At 39.7% G+C, this 19109-nt stretch overlaps 1 protein-coding gene across 1 annotated transcript in view; it reads left to right on the plus strand.

Moving 5' to 3' along the window:
• The first annotated feature begins 1508 nt into the window (after window positions 1–1508).
• LOC117162476 (uncharacterized) overlaps window positions 1509–19109 on the plus strand; it is a 35303-nt gene continuing 17702 nt past the window's right edge. Inside the window, exons 1-5 of the mRNA XM_076621093.1 lie at window positions 1509–1533; window positions 2057–2108; window positions 2458–2692; window positions 2765–2900; window positions 4074–4151. Coding sequence (XP_076477208.1) covers window positions 1509–1533; window positions 2057–2108; window positions 2458–2692; window positions 2765–2900; window positions 4074–4151 — 526 coding nt within the window. The remainder of the gene's footprint in view (window positions 1534–2056; window positions 2109–2457; window positions 2693–2764; window positions 2901–4073; window positions 4152–19109) is intronic.

A 19109-nucleotide genomic window follows, 5' to 3' on the forward strand; every position in this document is an offset into this window, starting at 1 on the left:
AATGTTGGAGTTACTTGCTGTTCCCCATAGTTGGATTCCGTAGGTCCAGACAGATTTTATTACGGTCTTGTAGAGGGTAATTTTATTCTGTATGTTTAGTTTGGAGCGTCGACCTGTGAGCCAATAGAATTTTTTTAAGTTTAAGGTTGGATTTTTGGGCGTTCGATGAACCTTCACTCAAATTTACCATCGCGGATATAGCCGATGTTTATTGGTACAAATGTGGGTACTACAAGAGGCTATAAGTAATAGCGGCGATAGGATGGTCGAGATGTTGATGACAACGAATTCAGGTTCGATAACGAATCCACGGTCCACGAGATGACGAGTGTCAACGTAATACACGATTCGGATAACTCTCTCGATAACTCAATCTGCAATTCGCCCCCCCCCCCCGACTAACTAACTAACTAATTAACTAACCCGTAATCCAAATGAAACTGCCCTTATATAGTCCTTTTCCTACTCCTTGGATCAATGTCTGTTTTTGAGGAGAACTGCACAACTATTTCCTACTTCCGTTATTACACGTCCCTCCCGTCACCGTGGGTACGTTCGGTGACTCATTATCTCACCTCGAGCCTAAACCCATCGTCATAAACCTTAAGTGCCCGCATAACTATTCCTTCGCTTATTGCTTAAGTGTCGTTGTCGTAATCATCTGGATTGGAGTATTGGGTTTTTCCGAACATTCTAAAGAAATGTCCCGATTGTCCTTTCATCTCCGACATATACATGGTATTCGGCTACAAGTGTCAGAAAATTTAGGGCTTGATTTCTGAAGCTGAAATAAGACCAAACTCAGGAATTAAAAGATTGCGTTTTTGGCTTTGTTTTTTAGTTATTGATGATTAAAAATTAGCTGAAATATCCTTGTGCGCAAGAAAACCTCCTTACACGAGCGAAAGTTGGTTAACCTAAGCAGCGGGGTGTACAGGGATTTTCAAATTGAATGATACATGGACAGTAGCTTACCTCGTACAAGTTGTAGAAAAGATTATGACATTTGAAGATATAAATCATTCTGCGTGACGTTTTTTGTAAGAAAAATCGTAGATTAAACATTATATCTGCCTAGTCATTAAAATCCACAACAGCATATCGAAAACCGTCTCACGGAATTTTCGAGTAGAGAGGATTGATGTTTCCTCTAAATCCTTTGCCTCCATAAATAATTAATAAATAAAGCACACATAAAAAATGTTTATACAAATTTCTTACACACACCCCGAAATCAAATAAAAAATTGCAATTTTTTTGTAATGAAGAATGTACAATGCACTTCTCTCTATAAAGATTCAAATTATCTGACGAAAAAAAGAAGGAAGAACTTTTCAAATAAATTCAACGTAAATAATTAACATAAACGTGTTTTATTTACAAGCAATTAAATGAGTATTTGGCATCTAACCCAAAAAATGAATAACCAAAGAAACGAATAAAATATACATAATATTTATCAATATCACAACACAAATGACAAAAACAAAAATTTCTTCTTTAAAGAAATGAATGGTGAAAATTATATTAAAAGTATGAAAAAATATATTTGTTTGTTGATTTATGCTTATATTTAAAAAGACAAATTTCTTCAATTTCAATAAATTTTTTATTAGAAAATTTTTTAAAGAAATCTAACATAATTTTTGATTCTATGCTGTATTTGTGGCATATAACATAGAATTCGAATAGAATGTAAATGAATTTGTACGTTGGAATATGTGTATTAACTTTTGTATCTTATAGAATATATCATTTCAAATTGCGTATTCGAATATCTATTAATGTTTAGCATGGATAGAATATTTTTCGTTATTTTTATTTCCCAATTATTATATTCTAAATCTGTTACTTCCATAACAATGTTAAATCTGTAAAATAGTAAATGAAGTAAAATTTGCTAGAGTTTTGAATAAATATAACTAGGTGTTCTAGTACCTATAATAATCAGCAGTATACATCCTATGATCTTATTACAGCCTTCTATTTCCTCTATGTTGGTTATCATTATTCCATTTTTATTTTTGCAAAAACTTAATTTTCACATATATTTAAGATAAAAATAAAATAGATGAACTTCAAGAAAAAGCTTTTAATTATGGGGGGAGGTAAGGTTTAAATTTTTTTTTGCATTTTTTTTTATTTTTTTAATTGAATGCATAATGCATGAATATTGTGTCAAAATTTCAAATCGATTGGAGCAAAATTGACGAAGTTACGAGTATTTGTATACATATCGGATTTTATTACCTACCCGGCAGACGTTCTTCTCTCTATATAATACCTAATCTTACCCCCCAGATCTACTTATAGTATTTAACGACTTAAGTACAAACCTCCTTATACCTGTACTGTATATTTTGTCAGTGTAGAGTATTAAATTTAGTGCCGGAGTAAATATTCCATTTTCATTAAGTTTTGTGTTAAATTATTACTAAAATGCCTAAAAAAAATTAGAAGATCTGATAGACAAACAACTGGTTCGAGATTATATCGACCTAGAAAAATTGTACCTCCGCATAAACGTAAAAACGAAGGCATTTCAACAAGTAGCGCGTCAGCTAAAAAAATAAAAGTGACCGTTGAAGATCAAGTTACGAAGGATCTTGAAGAACATTATAGGATAATTGATTTTTTATTAGTCTTTTCAACAATTGCTACGCTAGTGAAGTGTGTGAAATGTGATGGAAAAGTAAATTTTCATTCGACTAAGAAAGAAGGCCTTGGATTTAACATCAAAGTGTCGTGCGAATGCTGTAAACAGATTACAAATGTTCCGTCTAGTGCAAGAATAAACTCTGGTACTTTCGATGTTAATTATCGGTTTGTTTTCGTGATGAGGATATTAGGCCTTGGATTAGTTGGCTGTGAAAAGTTCTGCGGCTTGATGGATTTGTCTAGTAAGTTTTTATCAAAACCGACGTACAATGATTACGTGAAAGAAATGTGCTCGACTGTAAGAGAAGTAGCGAATCGATTTTTTTAATCTGCTATAAAAGAAGAAAAAGCAGCAACAGCCGAAGAGCTATCATGGATGATAGCAACATCCTTTATGGACAAATTAGCCGCAAATTTTCGCACAAAATCGCGTTTTTCCTTCAGTGTTCCAAAAAAGTGAAAAATTGAAATTTCGAAAAACCCTCGCAGCGTTACCTGGGGCAAACTGTTACCTAACGAATGAACTTTAACTTTTTGATTTCAGATGATCCAGCACCAAGTTATGAGGGGCACGGCAATTATACTTTTTTCCGAGACACGTCCGAATAATTGCTGTCATTGCCGTATTTTTTAATATTTCTCCGTGAAAATTTTATACAATATTCTTCGAATGCCATACTTTAATGTACTATTGGTTTTAATAAAGAGATTTTAACAGTTTCATCATAGATAATTCACAAAAACATGCCTTATTTGTGTACTAATTAACCTTAGCCCCCCCCTTAAATATTGTCCTACACACAATAGATTACCTGCCGGGAGAGCTGTAATTGCCTTTAAGGGTCCAGCTTGGCGATCCTTCTCTATTGTATATTCTCTATTGTATTGTATAAGAAGCTCTATTCACTCTCTTGTCCTATCGCATTTTATGGCATCCAACATAAACATACATCGACACACATTTTTGCTTCTGACGAAAACGTTTACCTTCTGAATATGCAATATGCAAATAGCGCAATAAGCAAAAAATAAACCATTTGTCTTTCTAATGCTAACACTGATATAAAAACCAACTCTAATATATAGAATCAAAATAAATGTAACAACCATATAGATTGATATTTAAAAATTAATAATTAATAAATTAATAATTAATAGATATACCTCATCTTTCTTTTAATCCTTCCAAGATCAAATCTCTTTTATTCTATAAAAGAAATTCTTCCTTCATCACTCATTAATGGTACTCATATTCATAAATATTATAAAGAAGTCACAATGCACTGAGATCAGTTTCACTGATAATAAATACATTTATTGTTCTATTAATTAATAACTTACTAAAGCAGCATCGATAAATTTTCTAACATCTTTATTTATACTTCTCTAAGTAATTGTTTGTTAATATTTTTTAGCAGGCACGAATTTCATGGGCAAATTCACACAGAGTGTCCGGAGAATCGTTCAGGATGTAAAGGATGAAGGAACATCAAGTAAGTTGCTGTAAAATATATACATAGTATTTTTAAAAGAATATATAGATGTATGTAGTATCGTGGACGAAAAGCCTAAGAGATATCGGGCGAACCATGAACAATGTCGCGAGAGCCGAGGCGCCGTCGGGTCCATCAATGTGTCATCGGTCTTTTCAAGTGCATAGTTTCGTAGAAAAGACCTACGTGACCCTGGCTACGAGCGTCTGCAGAACACGTGTGCGGTGGGCCTAGGAAAAGACAATAGAATGCGACAACGGCGAGAGAGTCAGTCGAGGAGCAGAGTGTCAGTCGAGAAGCAGAGTTTGCGAGTGGCGTTGCCGAGAGAGTGTTGAATGCATTTTGTGAAAGTCGAGTCGTTAGCTAATTATTTAGTTGTGCTCTCTTCTGTACGTTTGGTGTGAATAGTTCAGGTTAAACAACAATCGTCTTTTTCTGTCCGATTAACATCTGTATCATCCATTCCTTGTAAATATATTATATCACGATATTACATGTATATATGTACATATAGATTTGTAAATTATCATCTGTAATTGATTTCTAAGAACTATATAATTTATTTCAATAATTCACTGTATTTTACTGTAGAATAAATCTATTGTGCTAAATCTATTTGTACTAAATTTAGCAAATTATAAAATGTTCTCTCATATGACAATTTATTTAATCACAATTATTTATATTTAATCATGACTATCTAGTCAAAATCAATTCGACTATTACTTAATCCTTTAACAGTGTAACTCAAAGAAGATTTAAAGCTATGAATTTCATTATTATATCTGCTATTTTCTTCATATTTTCCTTACGTTTGTATCTCTCAAAATATCTTTTTTCAAATTATGAACTACTTTATTCTTGAAAAGTATAGAATATACAAAAAAGAATATTATTCCTAAAGGTACCGCTGACCGACCGAGATGAAATTTGGTGAGCATCGTTGGACGAGGCAATAGATCTGAAATATTTTTTTTTTTTTTTTACTTAGTTGTTCACATTCACAATTTGCCCGATTTGGACATTTGGTAGAATTTTTTGGCTGTATCTGAAATATGAAATTTAAACTTCGGGAAATCATGCGTTTGGAAGATATAAGCCCCTATATATATATTATATTTAACAGATCTTCCGTTCGATGTTTTAGGCGAAATTACTCATCCTAACTTAATCTAATCTGCCTTACTCATCTCTTATTCGCGTGCACTTTATCACGTCTCGTTATAACGGATCTCTGTAAATCGTTGTCTCGATGGAAAAATTAAAAAAAAAAAAGATTAAAAAAAAATTTTCATTCTATATTTTCGACTTCTTTTTTCGCGTCATACAATCCGGTTGTGTTTGTTCGAGATTAATGATAATGAGCCCAGAGTCGAGGCGACAACCAGTCACCGAAGGGATGAACGCTTTGTCCAACAAAGGTATAGGTTAATAAAGGCTAATAAAGGTATAGGGTAAATAGGCTCTCCTTAAAGAGAAAGTAAGAATTAAGAAGAAATAGTTGTAACGGCACTTGACAGAAGGTCTTTCAAACAAACAAATAGTCTTTGTTCTGACTACGGGGAGGTAGGGGAAATCTATTTTTCTCACAAACGACGCTTCCCACTAGCAACTTTCACTCAAGGGCGGCTAGCACCCTCCTCTAACCACCACAATGGAAATTGACCAATTAGCAGCAATGACAACATCCCTCACTTTCCGAACGAAGATTTTTCTCCACCAATCCGACGATTTCGTGCTCTTGGACACACCCCATCGTAATTTTCCTTTTCAACGTCACCGTGACGGAGGGACACTCTCTCGCGTACGCTCTCATCAACGAGTTAAGTGACGTCTTTGCGATCCGTGAATATTTCACGTCTTAACATATAGTCCAACTTAGACTGTCTAACTTAGCAGTTAGTTGTCAAATCGGTTGTGTCCATACTTGTGTTAATAAACTCTATCTTCATTGTAACACAACGATGGCTAGTTCCAGTGGAGATTCATCAAGCGCCCATAGCTCTAATCCCAACGCCAACCCGACATCAGAAGAGAGACCAGTGCCGGTTATAACAATGCGAGAGCATATGATAATCACGCGCCATTTAACTCGGAAACCGAGTGCGGAACTTATAAATCTAGTGCTACCACGTTTTCACCCCGAAATCACGGGCGCCGATCCAGCCGCATGGTGCGCAGCTGTTAATCAGTTTATGAAGGACAACCCTCTACAAGACAGCGCGTTAATTTCTGCTTTAAAAAATGCTCTAAAGGGTTCTTCAGCGTATTGGTTTACGCAGATAGTGAATGGCGAAGAGCAAACCTGGCCGACGTTTATGGAATTTTTTACTACGCGTTTTGGTGGTAAAGAAACAGCAACCTCGGCGGTAATGAGTATATCCAGAGAAAAACCACAGAAGGACGAAAACATGGCAGCTTACATCGCTCGTCTCCGCTCCCACGAGCAGGCGAAGTGTGGAAATTTAACGAAAGAAGAAGTACTCAACGCTAAGATTCATTGTCAAGTGAGCGCACAAGATCAGCCCATTGAACAAATAGCACTTGAAAAGGATATCGAGACCGAGGACGAATTTCTAAATAATACATCAATTGGTCCCGAAGCCAAACGATACAGGCTACCTGACTCGCGGAATAAGTGCCTTTACTGTGGGAGAGTAAAGACCGAGAAATGGAAATGGAAATGGCGGCGCCTAGAAAGAAGCGAACCAGCTACATCGGCCAGGATGTTGTGCTTCAAGTGTCGTAGGGTAGGTCATATCTCGCTTAATTGTCCGTTACTGCGGGAAAAAAACTATGATTCCAATAACGAACATCGAGCCGACTCCTGAATGGTGGAGTTTCCTACTGGTAAATTAAGTCACCTGGGTGAGTCGTTCTCATTCCATTTCGATTCTGGAGCCGAATGCTCATTAATTAAAGAGTCTGTAGCCCCGAAATTTTCTGGCAAAAAAGCTACTAATATAGTAGCAATGCGAGGAATAGGAAATACTTGTGTTGAAAGTACATCTCAAATATTGTCCACTGTATTGTAATATCGAAAAATAAGGATAGAAATTTTTTTTTTCGATTACTTACAACTTATTAATATTAAATTGAATATACAAATATAAATTGGACAGAGAACGATATTTAACGGAAACTAAATGCAATACTCGTAACTATATCAAATAACTTTACAGTTATTTGATCACTCTCGTCACAACGAATCTAACACACACACTCTCTCTCTCTAACAACTCTATCAATTCTCACGACTCTACTCTTCGACGACTCGAAACCTCTAACGACTCTACTCTTCGACAACTCGAAACCTCTAACGACTCTACTCTTCAACGACTCAATTCGCTCTGATCTTCGCCAATACACTCCTGCTCGGTCGTGCTCGCTCTTGCTCTCGTCCTCTCACACACACACACACACTTTTCGGCTCACATACTCTGGCCTCTCGATTGCCACTCCTTGAAATATGGAACCGTACTTCTGTTTTGACGCTGCTTATCTTTTCTCGCGTCACTGTTACTAGGCGCTCTTGGATGTAAACAAACCACGAAAGACGACGTACACGGTGTTTTCTAATTTCAGCCGATCTCCAATCAAAGCTATTCTACGATATTATAGTATGTATTAACGGTTTTGAATTAGAGATAACTTTTCATGTACTTCTTGATACCTACTTAAGATACGATATCATCATTGGTCGTGAAATTTTAAGTCAAGGTGTTGATGTAAATATTACGCGAAACTGCCTCGTTATTTATAAGTCAAAGACAATTAATGACTGTAGCAAAACCGCGGACGACGAGATCGATATTAACGAGGTCGACACAGATGTAATCGGTAATGATAAAGATCGATTAATTTCTATTCTCAAAAAATTCAAAGATTCGTTCATTGCAGGGTCCCCACGTATTCGCATAAGTACGGGAGAGTTAGAAATAAGTTTAATAGATTCTAACATTACCGTCCAAAGAAACCCTTATAATCTTAGCGAGGAAGGGTGGAGAATAGTGCGTGAAAGGATAAACGAACTAATTGAAGCTAAAATTATAAGGCCTAGTAGTTCACCATTCGCGAGCCCTATGTTATTCGTGACGAAAGAGGACGGCTCAGATAGATTGTGTGCAGATTTTCGAGAGCTAACTAGAAATACGGTCGCGGATCAGTACCATCTCCCTCTTGAAGCGGATCAGATCGCGAGGCTGCAAAAGGCGAGATACTTTATTACCCTAGATATGGCCGGCGGGTTTCACCAAATTCCCATTCATCCTAATTCGATGCAGTATACAGCGTTCGTTACGCTCGACGGACAATATAAGTACATGATGATGCCGTTTGGATTGAAAAATGCATCGTCCGTTTTTCAGAGGGCCATCCTCAATGCCTTAGGTGACCTCGCTTATTCATACGTTGTTGTTTACTTTGATGAAGTCTTAATCATTGCCGACTCGATAGATCAAGCTTTAGAAAGATTGGACACCGTATTAAGTATCCTCGTAAAAGCCGGATTTTCTTTTAGTTTTTTTAAATGCTCTTTTCTAAAGACGTCGTTACACTATTGCGGATATGTAATTGGTAACGGAGAAGTTCGTCCCAGCCTGGGTAAAACACAAGCCTTGAGTTTTTTACCCGCGCCAACGACCGTCGCACAGCTGAAGCAGTTCATAGGTTTAGTCTCTTACTTTCAAGATTTCATCCCTAAATATAAACGGATAATGAAACCCCTGTATGACCTTATTTCGAATAATAAAAACATAACTTGGACGGAAAAGCATGAAAAAATATGGCAAAAAGTAATTTCCGTCCTGACTGGCGCGTCGGCGTTAATAACATTCGATCCCAAATACCCGATCGAACTACATACTGACGCTAGTTCGAAGGGATATGGGGCCATTTTGATGCACAAAGTTAAAGGTACAAATAGAGTGATAGAATATTACAGTAAAAGAACTAGCCCTGAGGAATCTATGTATTCCTCGTATGAATTAGAGACATTGGCGGTTGTAAACGCCGTCAAACATTTTCGGCACTATTTACGTGGACGACAAGAAATTGTCGTCACTGATTGTAGTCAGTTCTCTGTGGAGTGCCGAAGCGTGCAGACGTGTCTCTAGTGCCCAGCGTAGTCCGAAAACAACACGTATCGCCCAACCGTCGAAAGAGAACACAGCTAAGTGTCCCTTACCCTTTAGGGAGAAGAAAATCCCACGCACCTAACCCCAACCCGAATACTAGCCTCACAGGCTCACGACTAGTTGTTCATTCCGAATTAACTAGCTCGATGATGGCCCAGCAACCGCGACCAGGCTCTCCGGAGCAGACTCGCAGCTACCCCGTGCTACCCCCCCCCCCGTGGCAGAAGTGTAGCAGAACTCACCGCACTAACGACGCTAATACTACAAAGAAAAGGAAAATAGAAACAGCAACGCAAATAAACACACACAACAGGTTCGCCGTATTGGAATCCTCAAACGACGCCATGGAAATCGTAGAACCGCCACCAAACCAACACTCACAGAGAATCCCCCCTCCCCCACCAATATTTGTGGACGACGTCATTGACATACAGACAATGATCAAGTCCCTAGAGAGAGATATCAGCAAGGAGGAATATAACCTTAAGATAAGCAACAATAAAGTAAAAATACTGCCGACGAACCCAGAAGCTTACAGAAAACTCACCAAGACACTCAGGACCCTGAACGCCAACTTCCACACCTACCAACTCAAACAGGAAAGGCCTTTCCGGGTGGTCCTACGAAGCATACACCACTCAGCAGACATAGACGAACTCAAATACGAACTCTCAAAACTCGGCCACGAAGTCATCAACGTAAGTAATATAAGGCATAGAGTCTCGAAAGCCCCGTTATCCTTATTCTTCCTAGACATTAAACAAAAGCTGAACAATAAGGAAATCTACAACATCAGTCGCCTAATGAAAGCGATAGTAAAGATCGAACCACCGCTCGTGAAAAAAGAAATAGTGCAATGCAAAAGGTGCCAAAGGTACGGTCATACGCAGAAATACTGCAACCATACTTTCCGCTGCGTTAAATGCGCAGGCACTCACTCCACTGACCAGTGCGCCAAATCACCGGAAACTCCAGCGAAATGCATCCACTGCCAAGGGGTCCACCCTGCCAATTACAAAGGCTGCCCAGCATATAAAACACTATACACGAACAGGTACCCTAAGCTCAGAGCAAAAGAGGTATCCAACCAAACACCCAGCCCGCCGAAATTCACGACTACCCCAACCCCCTCAACCAACCAAACACCCAGTCCTACCAAATTCATCTCCACCTCAACCTCCTATGCCCAAGCAGTACAAGGCATCCAAAATAACCCGAACAGCCAAAGGAACCTTCCCCAAAACAGTGTCCCCAATCCACCTAACACAGACAACTCCTCAAGGCTTGAAAAGCTAATAGAGAAACAATCAGAGCAAATAAATCACTTGCTATCGCTACTAACACTCATCGTGGAAAAATTAGCACGCCCCGACTCAAAATAAAACCAAGGCGCATAGCACTCTGGAACGCCAACGGTCTAGCGCAACACAAACTTGAACTAGAACTCTTCTTAAAACACCAGCAAATCGACGTAATGCTCGTATCGGAAACCCACTTCACCGACAAGAGCTACCTGAAAATAAATGGTTACAAATTCTACCATACCCAACACCCCAGCGGAAAGGCCCACGGTGGAACCGGAATAATAATCAAAGCAAGTATTAAGCACTACGAACTTCCATCATTCCAGAAAGACTACCTCCAAGCAACAAACGTAGCAATAGAAGACTGTCATGGCTCAATCACCACCTCAGCAGTATACTGCCCTCCCAGACACTCCACCGCCAAAGAAGACTTTGATAACTTCCTGGACACCCTGGGCAATAGATTCATAGTTGGAGGAGACTATAACGCCAAGCACATCCAATGGGGCAGCAGACTGGTTACAGCAAGAGGCAAAAACCTCTTAAACAGCATAATAAACAACAACCTCAACTACCTCACCACATACGAACCCACATACTGGCCCACTGACACCAACAAAATACCCGACCTTCTCGACTTCTTCATAACTAAAAATATCCCATCAAGACACGTCCAGATCAACTCCTCGGCTGATCTCTCCTCTGATCATTCTCCCGTGATAGCAACAGTCAGTTCAACAATCATCGAGAATACACCTAATGGCTCCATTCACAACCAACACACCAACTGGCAGCTCTTCGGAGAAGTCTTTACACACTCAACCTCAGCCTTCACCCCACTAAAAACAAAGGAAGATACCGAAGCAGCCACGGAATACTTAAACACGAGCATAATAAACGCAATCCGCCTCTCCACACCGACAAAGCCATCTAACAGCAAACAAGCATATCCCCAATACATACTAAAAAAAATAGCAGAAAAACGTAGACTAAGAAGAGTATGACAGACCCATAGAACACCGGAGGACAAACGCAAACTTAACAACGCAACTAGAAAGCTATCCAGAACCTTAAAAAACTATAAAAACGACTGTTTCCATAAATATCTCGCCAGCTTATCCCCCACAGCCGACGCCAACTACTCACTATGGAAGGCCTCCAGGAAACTCACACGCCCCCCACAAATAATCCCACCTATCCGCCGTCCGCAAGGTGGATGGGGCGAAGCCCTATAGAAAAAGCCGACCTGTTTGCAAAATACTTGTCTAAAGTATTCAAACCCCATTCCCCCAAAGCTGCCGCGGACGTTACTGAATAGCCCCTTCCAAATGTCCCCTCCTCTTGAACCCTTCACTTCTGCAGAGACTATAGAAACAATCAGTCGCCTAAACTCCAAGAAAGCAGCAGGACACGACCTAATAAGCAATAAAGCAATCAAGGAACTTCCCACAAAAGGAATAGCACTCATCACATCGATTTTTCACCACCGCTAGGTAAATGCAAGCTTAAGTTCGACGGTCTTAGTTCCGCTGGCAATGAGACCTGGGGTGAATTCACCAAGGTAATGATGGTTGATGGGTATAAACTGCCAATCACTTTACACGTTGTTTCAAACAAAATATTGACGAAGCACGGCCTGTTGTTAGGCACTGATTTTCTGGATCAGGTAGAGTTACGGGTTAAACGAGGCGAAGTGACTTTCTTGCGGCTTGACGAACAGACTAACAAAGACGTGCCGGATATGTTTAGAATTAACGTGGTAGAACAGACTGACGAAACAGACCTAACACACGTACAGGAACCGCATTATCGTGGAGCGATTCGCGATATCGTTAGGGGGTATAGGCCGGAGAAGAAGCGAGACATCAGAATAACCGCAAAAATAGTTTTGAAAAGCGACAAGCCGGTAGCGCGAAGACCGCGAAGACTGGCGCCGTCGGAAAGAAAGGAAGTAGATGATCTGATGGAAGCGTGGACAAACGAGGGTGTCATCAAATCGTCAGACTCGGAGTATGCGAGTCCGATAATGATAGTCCGAAAGAAAGATGGCTCCATCAGGGTTTGCGTCGATTTTCGTGAGCTTAACGAACTCATCGAGTGTCCACATTTTCCGTTACCTTTAATTGAAAACGTCTTAGACGCGTTGCAGGGCGCCCAGCTTTTTACGACGATAGACCTAAAAAATGGGTTTTTCCACGTAAGTCTAGACAAGGATAGCCAGAAGTATACCTCTATTGTTACGGATTGTCAAGCATTCGCCATGACGATGAGAAAGAAAGACTTGTGTGTGCGTGTGGCTAGATGGGCCTTGTTACTAGGCGAGTTTAAGTATCAGGTGTGTCATCGGCCGGGGAAAAGTATGCAGCATGTAGATGCTCCGAGTAGGAACCCCCTGCCGAGCACTATGTATGTAACGGAGAGTGAAGACGGGCTGATTGCACTGTTGAGAAGGGCACAGAGCAAGGACATTGAAGTCCGTAGGATTTTGGACAATGCAACGTGCAGTCAGGCCGATGGGTATGTAATAAGAAACAATATTTTGTATAAGGAGTGTAAGGACGATGTGCTAATAGTAGTACCGAAGGCGATGCGGGCTCAAGTAGTCAAGCAAGCGCACGAGCGTGGGCATTTCGGGGTTACCAAAACAGAAGCTATGGTCAAGAAGGACTTCTGGTTCAAGGGGTTACGCGAAAAGGTCGAACACGTGGTATCCAACTGCCTTGACTGTATCCTAACCGAACGAAACATAGGTAAGCTAGAAGGGAACCTGCGAAATTACAAGAAAAGAAGAAAGCGTGCGAAGCAGTACCGAAGGAAGGACCCGCGCACACCTCGATTTCATGAAACCTTGGATCATAAACGCCGAAAGTGACGCATCTGATGACAGCGAGATAGAAGGTAACATCTGAGGGCAGATGTTATTGCAGGATGGCCGAGTGTAGTATCGTGGACGAAAAGCCTAAGAGATATCGGGCGAACCATGAACAATGTCGCGAGAGCCGAGGCGCCGTCGGGTCCATCAATGTGTCATCGGTCTTTTCAAGTGCATAGTTTCGTAGAAAAGACCTACGTGACCCTGGCTACGAGCGTCTGCAGAACACGTGTGCGATGGGCTTAGGAAAAGACAATAGAATGCGACAACGGCGAGAGAGTCAGTCGAGGAGCAGAGTGTCAGTCGAGAAGCAGAGTTTGCGAGTGGCGTTGCCGAGAGAGTGTTGAATGCATTTTGTGAAAGTCGAGTCGTTAGCTAATTATTTAGTTGTGCTCTCTTCTGTACGTTTGGTGTGAATAGTTCAGGTTAAACAACAATCGTCTTTTTCTGTCCGATTAACATCTGTATCATCCATTCCTTGTAAATATATTATATCACGATATTACATGTATATATGTACATATAGATTTGTAAATTATCATCTGTAATTGATTTCTAAGAACTATATAATTTATTTCAATAATTCACTGTATTTTACTGTAGAATAAATCTATTGTGCTAAATCTATTTGTACTAAATTTAGCAAATTATAAAATGTTCTCTCATATGACAATTTATTTAATCACAATTATTTATATTTAATCATGACTATCTAGTCAAAATCAATTCGACTATTACTTAATCCTTTAACAGTGTAACTCAAAGAAGATTTAAAGCTATGAATTTCATTATTATATCTGCTATTTTCTTCATATTTTCCTTACGTTTGTATCTCTCAAAATATCTTTTTTCAAATTATGAACTACTTTATTCTTGAAAAGTATAGAATATACAAAAAAGAATATTATTCCTAAAGGTACCGCTGACCGACCGAGATGAAATTTGGTGAGCATCGTTGGACGAGGCAATAGATCTGAAATATTTTTTTTTTTTTTTTTACTTAGTTGTTCACATTCACAATTTGCCCGATTTGGACATTTGGTAGAATTTTTTGGCTGTATCTGAAATATGAAATTTAAACTTCGGGAAATCATGCGTTTGGAAGATATAAGCCCCTATATATATATTATATTTAACAGATCTTCCGTTCGATGTTTTAGGCGAAATTACTCATCCTAACTTAATCTAATCTGCCTTACTCATCTCTTATTCGCGTGCACTTTATCACGTCTCGTTATAACGGATCTCTGTAAATCGTTGTCTCGATGGAAAAATTAAAAAAAAAAAAAGATTAAAAAAAAATTTTCATTCTATATTTTCGACTTCTTTTTTCGCGTCATACAATCCGGTTGTGTTTGTTCGAGATTAATGATAATGAGCCCAGAGTCGAGGCGACAACCAGTCACCGAAGGGATGAACGCTTTGTCCAACAAAGGTATAGGTTAATAAAGGCTAATAAAGGTATAGGGTAAATAGGCTCTCCTTAAAGAGAAAGTAAGAATTAAGAAGAAATAGTTGTAACGGCACTTGACAGAAGGTCTTTCAAACAAACAAATAGTCTTTGTTCTGACTACGGGGAGGTAGGGGAAATCTATTTTTCTCACAAACGACGCTTTCCACTAGCAACTTTCACTCAAGGGCGGCTAGCACCCTCCTCTAACCACCACAATGGAAATTGACCAATTAGCAGCAATGACAACATCCCTCACTTTCCGAACGAAGATTTTTCTCCACCAATCCGACGATTTCGTGCTCTTGGACACACCCCATCGTAATTTTCCTTTTCAACGTCACCGTGACGGAGGGACACTCTCTCGCGTACGCTCTCATCAACGAGTTAAGTGACGTCTTTGCGATCCGTGAATATTTCACGTCTTAACATATAGTCCAACTTAGACTGTCTAACTTAGCAGTTAGTTGTCAAATCGGTTGTGTCCATACTTGTGTTAATAAACTCTATCTTCATTGTAACACAACGATGGCTAGTTCCAGTGGAGATTCATCAAGCGCCCATAGCTCTAATCCCAACGCCAACCCGACATCAGAAGAGAGACCAGTGCCGGTTATAACAATGCGAGAGCATATGATAATCACGCGCCATTTAACTCGGAAACCGAGTGCGGAACTTATAAATCTAGTGCTACCACGTTTTCACCCCGAAATCACGGGCGCCGATCCAGCCGCATGGTGCGCAGCTGTTAATCAGTTTATGAAGGACAACCCTCTACAAGACAGCGCGTTAATTTCTGCTTTAAAAAATGCTCTAAAGGGTTCTTCAGCGTATTGGTTTACGCAGATAGTGAATGGCGAAGAGCAAACCTGGCCGACGTTTATGGAATTTTTTACTACGCGTTTTGGTGGTAAAGAAACAGCAACCTCGGCGGTAATGAGTATATCCAGAGAAAAACCACAGAAGGACGAAAACATGGCAGCTTACATCGCTCGTCTCCGCTCCCACGAGCAGGCGAAGTGTGGAAATTTAACGAAAGAAGAAGTACTCAACGCTAAGATTCATTGTCAAGTGAGCGCACAAGATCAGCCCATTGAACAAATAGCACTTGAAAAGGATATCGAGACCGAGGACGAATTTCTAAATAATACATCAATTGGTCCCGAAGCCAAACGATACAGGCTACCTGACTCGCGGAATAAGTGCCTTTACTGTGGGAGAGTAAAGACCGAGAAATGGAAATGGAAATGGCGGCGCCTAGAAAGAAGCGAACCAGCTACATCGGCCAGGATGTTGTGCTTCAAGTGTCGTAGGGTAGGTCATATCTCGCTTAATTGTCCGTTACTGCGGGAAAAAAACTATGATTCCAATAACGAACATCGAGCCGACTCCTGAATGGTGGAGTTTCCTACTGGTAAATTAAGTCACCTGGGTGAGTCGTTCTCATTCCATTTCGATTCTGGAGCCGAATGCTCATTAATTAAAGAGTCTGTAGCCCCGAAATTTTCTGGCAAAAAAGCTACTAATATAGTAGCAATGCGAGGAATAGGAAATACTTGTGTTGAAAGTACATCTCAAATATTGTCCACTGTATTGTAATATCGAAAAATAAGGATAGAAATTTTTTTTTTCGATTACTTACAACTTATTAATATTAAATTGAATATACAAATATAAATTGGACAGAGAACGATATTTAACGGAAACTAAATGCAATACTCGTAACTATATCAAATAACTTTACAGTTATTTGATCACTCTCGTCACAACGAATCTAACACACACACTCTCTCTCTCTAACAACTCTATCAATTCTCACGACTCTACTCTTCGACGACTCGAAACCTCTAACGACTCTACTCTTCGACAACTCGAAACCTCTAACGACTCTACTCTTCAACGACTCAATTCGCTCTGATCTTCGCCAATACACTCCTGCTCGGTCGTGCTCGCTCTTGCTCTCGTCCTCTCACACACACACACACACTTTTCGGCTCACATACTCTGGCCTCTCGATTGCCACTCCTTGAAATATGGAACCGTACTTCTGTTTTGACGCTGCTTATCTTTTCTCGCGTCACTGTTACTAGGCGCTCTTGGATGTAAACAAACCACGAAAGACGACGTACACGGTGTTTTCTAATTTCAGCCGATCTCCAATCAAAGCTATTCTACGATATTATAGTATGTATTAACGGTTTTGAATTAGAGATAACTTTTCATGTACTTCTTGATACCTACTTAAGATACGATATCATCATTGGTCGTGAAATTTTAAGTCAAGGTGTTGATGTAAATATTACGCGAAACTGCCTCGTTATTTATAAGTCAAAGACAATTAATGACTGTAGCAAAACCGCGGACGACGAGATCGATATTAACGAGGTCGACACAGATGTAATCGGTAATGATAAAGATCGATTAATTTCTATTCTCAAAAAATTCAAAGATTCGTTCATTGCAGGGTCCCCACGTATTCGCATAAGTACGGGAGAGTTAGAAATAAGTTTAATAGATTCTAACATTACCGTCCAAAGAAACCCTTATAATCTTAGCGAGGAAGGGTGGAGAATAGTGCGTGAAAGGATAAACGAACTAATTGAAGCTAAAATTATAAGGCCTAGTAGTTCACCATTCGCGAGCCCTATGTTATTCGTGACGAAAGAGGACGGCTCAGATAGATTGTGTGCAGATTTTCGAGAGCTAACTAGAAATACGGTCGCGGATCAGTACCATCTCCCTCTTGAAGCGGATCAGATCGCGAGGCTGCAAAAGGCGAGATACTTTATTACCCTAGATATGGCCGGCGGGTTTCACCAAATTCCCATTCATCCTAATTCGATGCAGTATACAGCGTTCGTTACGCTCGACGGACAATATAAGTACATGATGATGCCGTTTGGATTGAAAAATGCATCGTCCGTTTTTCAGAGGGCCATCCTCAATGCCTTAGGTGACCTCGCTTATTCATACGTTGTTGTTTACTTTGATGAAGTCTTAATCATTGCCGACTCGATAGATCAAGCTTTAGAAAGATTGGACACCGTATTAAGTATCCTCGTAAAAGCCGGATTTTCTTTTAGTTTTTTTAAATGCTCTTTTCTAAAGACGTCGTTACACTATTGCGGATATGTAATTGGTAACGGAGAAGTTCGTCCCAGCCTGGGTAAAACACAAGCCTTGAGTTTTTTACCCGCGCCAACGACCGTCGCACAGCTGAAGCAGTTCATAGGTTTAGTCTCTTACTTTCAAGATTTCATCCCTAAATATAAACGGATAATGAAACCCCTGTATGACCTTATTTCGAATAATAAAAACATAACTTGGACGGAAAAGCATGAAAAAATATGGCAAAAAGTAATTTCCGTCCTGACTGGCGCGTCGGCGTTAATAACATTCGATCCCAAATACCCGATCGAACTACATACTGACGCTAGTTCGAAGGGATATGGGGCCATTTTGATGCACAAAGTTAAAGGTACAAATAGAGTGATAGAATATTACAGTAAAAGAACTAGCCCTGAGGAATCTATGTATTCCTCGTATGAATTAGAGACGTTGGCGGTTGTAAACGCCGTCAAACATTTTCGGCACTATCTACGTGGACGACAATTTCTTGTCGTCACTGATTGTAGTTCCCTGAAGGAAAGCATTAGTAGAGTATATTTAATTGAAAAGGTTCACAGATGGTGGGCTTTCCTACAAGCTTTTACCTTTGACATTATGTTTCGAGAAGGCAAAAAAATGGCCCACGTAAACTTCTTTTCGCGGAACCCCGTAGAATTGGATCATCGTAGGATAAAAAATGTTACAAAAAAACAAACCAATCTCACCGAAATCTTACTTCACACTGAATCATCAATGCCAGGTCCATAAAGGATGTTGCTATCATCCATGATAGCTCTTCGGCTGTTGCTGCTTTTTCTTCTTTTATAGCAGATTAAAAAAATCGATTCGCTACTTCTCTTACAGTCGAGCACATTTCTTTCACGTAATCATTGTACGCCGGTGCCAAAACGCACCTGTATATCTGCTCGATAGAATACCCCTACACTAAATTTCATACTCTACACTGACAAAATGTACAGTATAGGTATAAGGAGGTTTGTACTTAAGTCGAAATTTCTATAAATAGATCTGGGGGATAAAATTAGGTATTATATAGAGAGAAAGACGTCTGCCAGGTAACAATAGGGC

This window comes from Bombus vancouverensis, chromosome 1, assembly GCF_051014615.1.
Source record: "Bombus vancouverensis nearcticus chromosome 1, iyBomVanc1_principal, whole genome shotgun sequence".
NCBI lineage: Eukaryota > Metazoa > Arthropoda > Insecta > Hymenoptera > Apidae > Bombus > Bombus vancouverensis.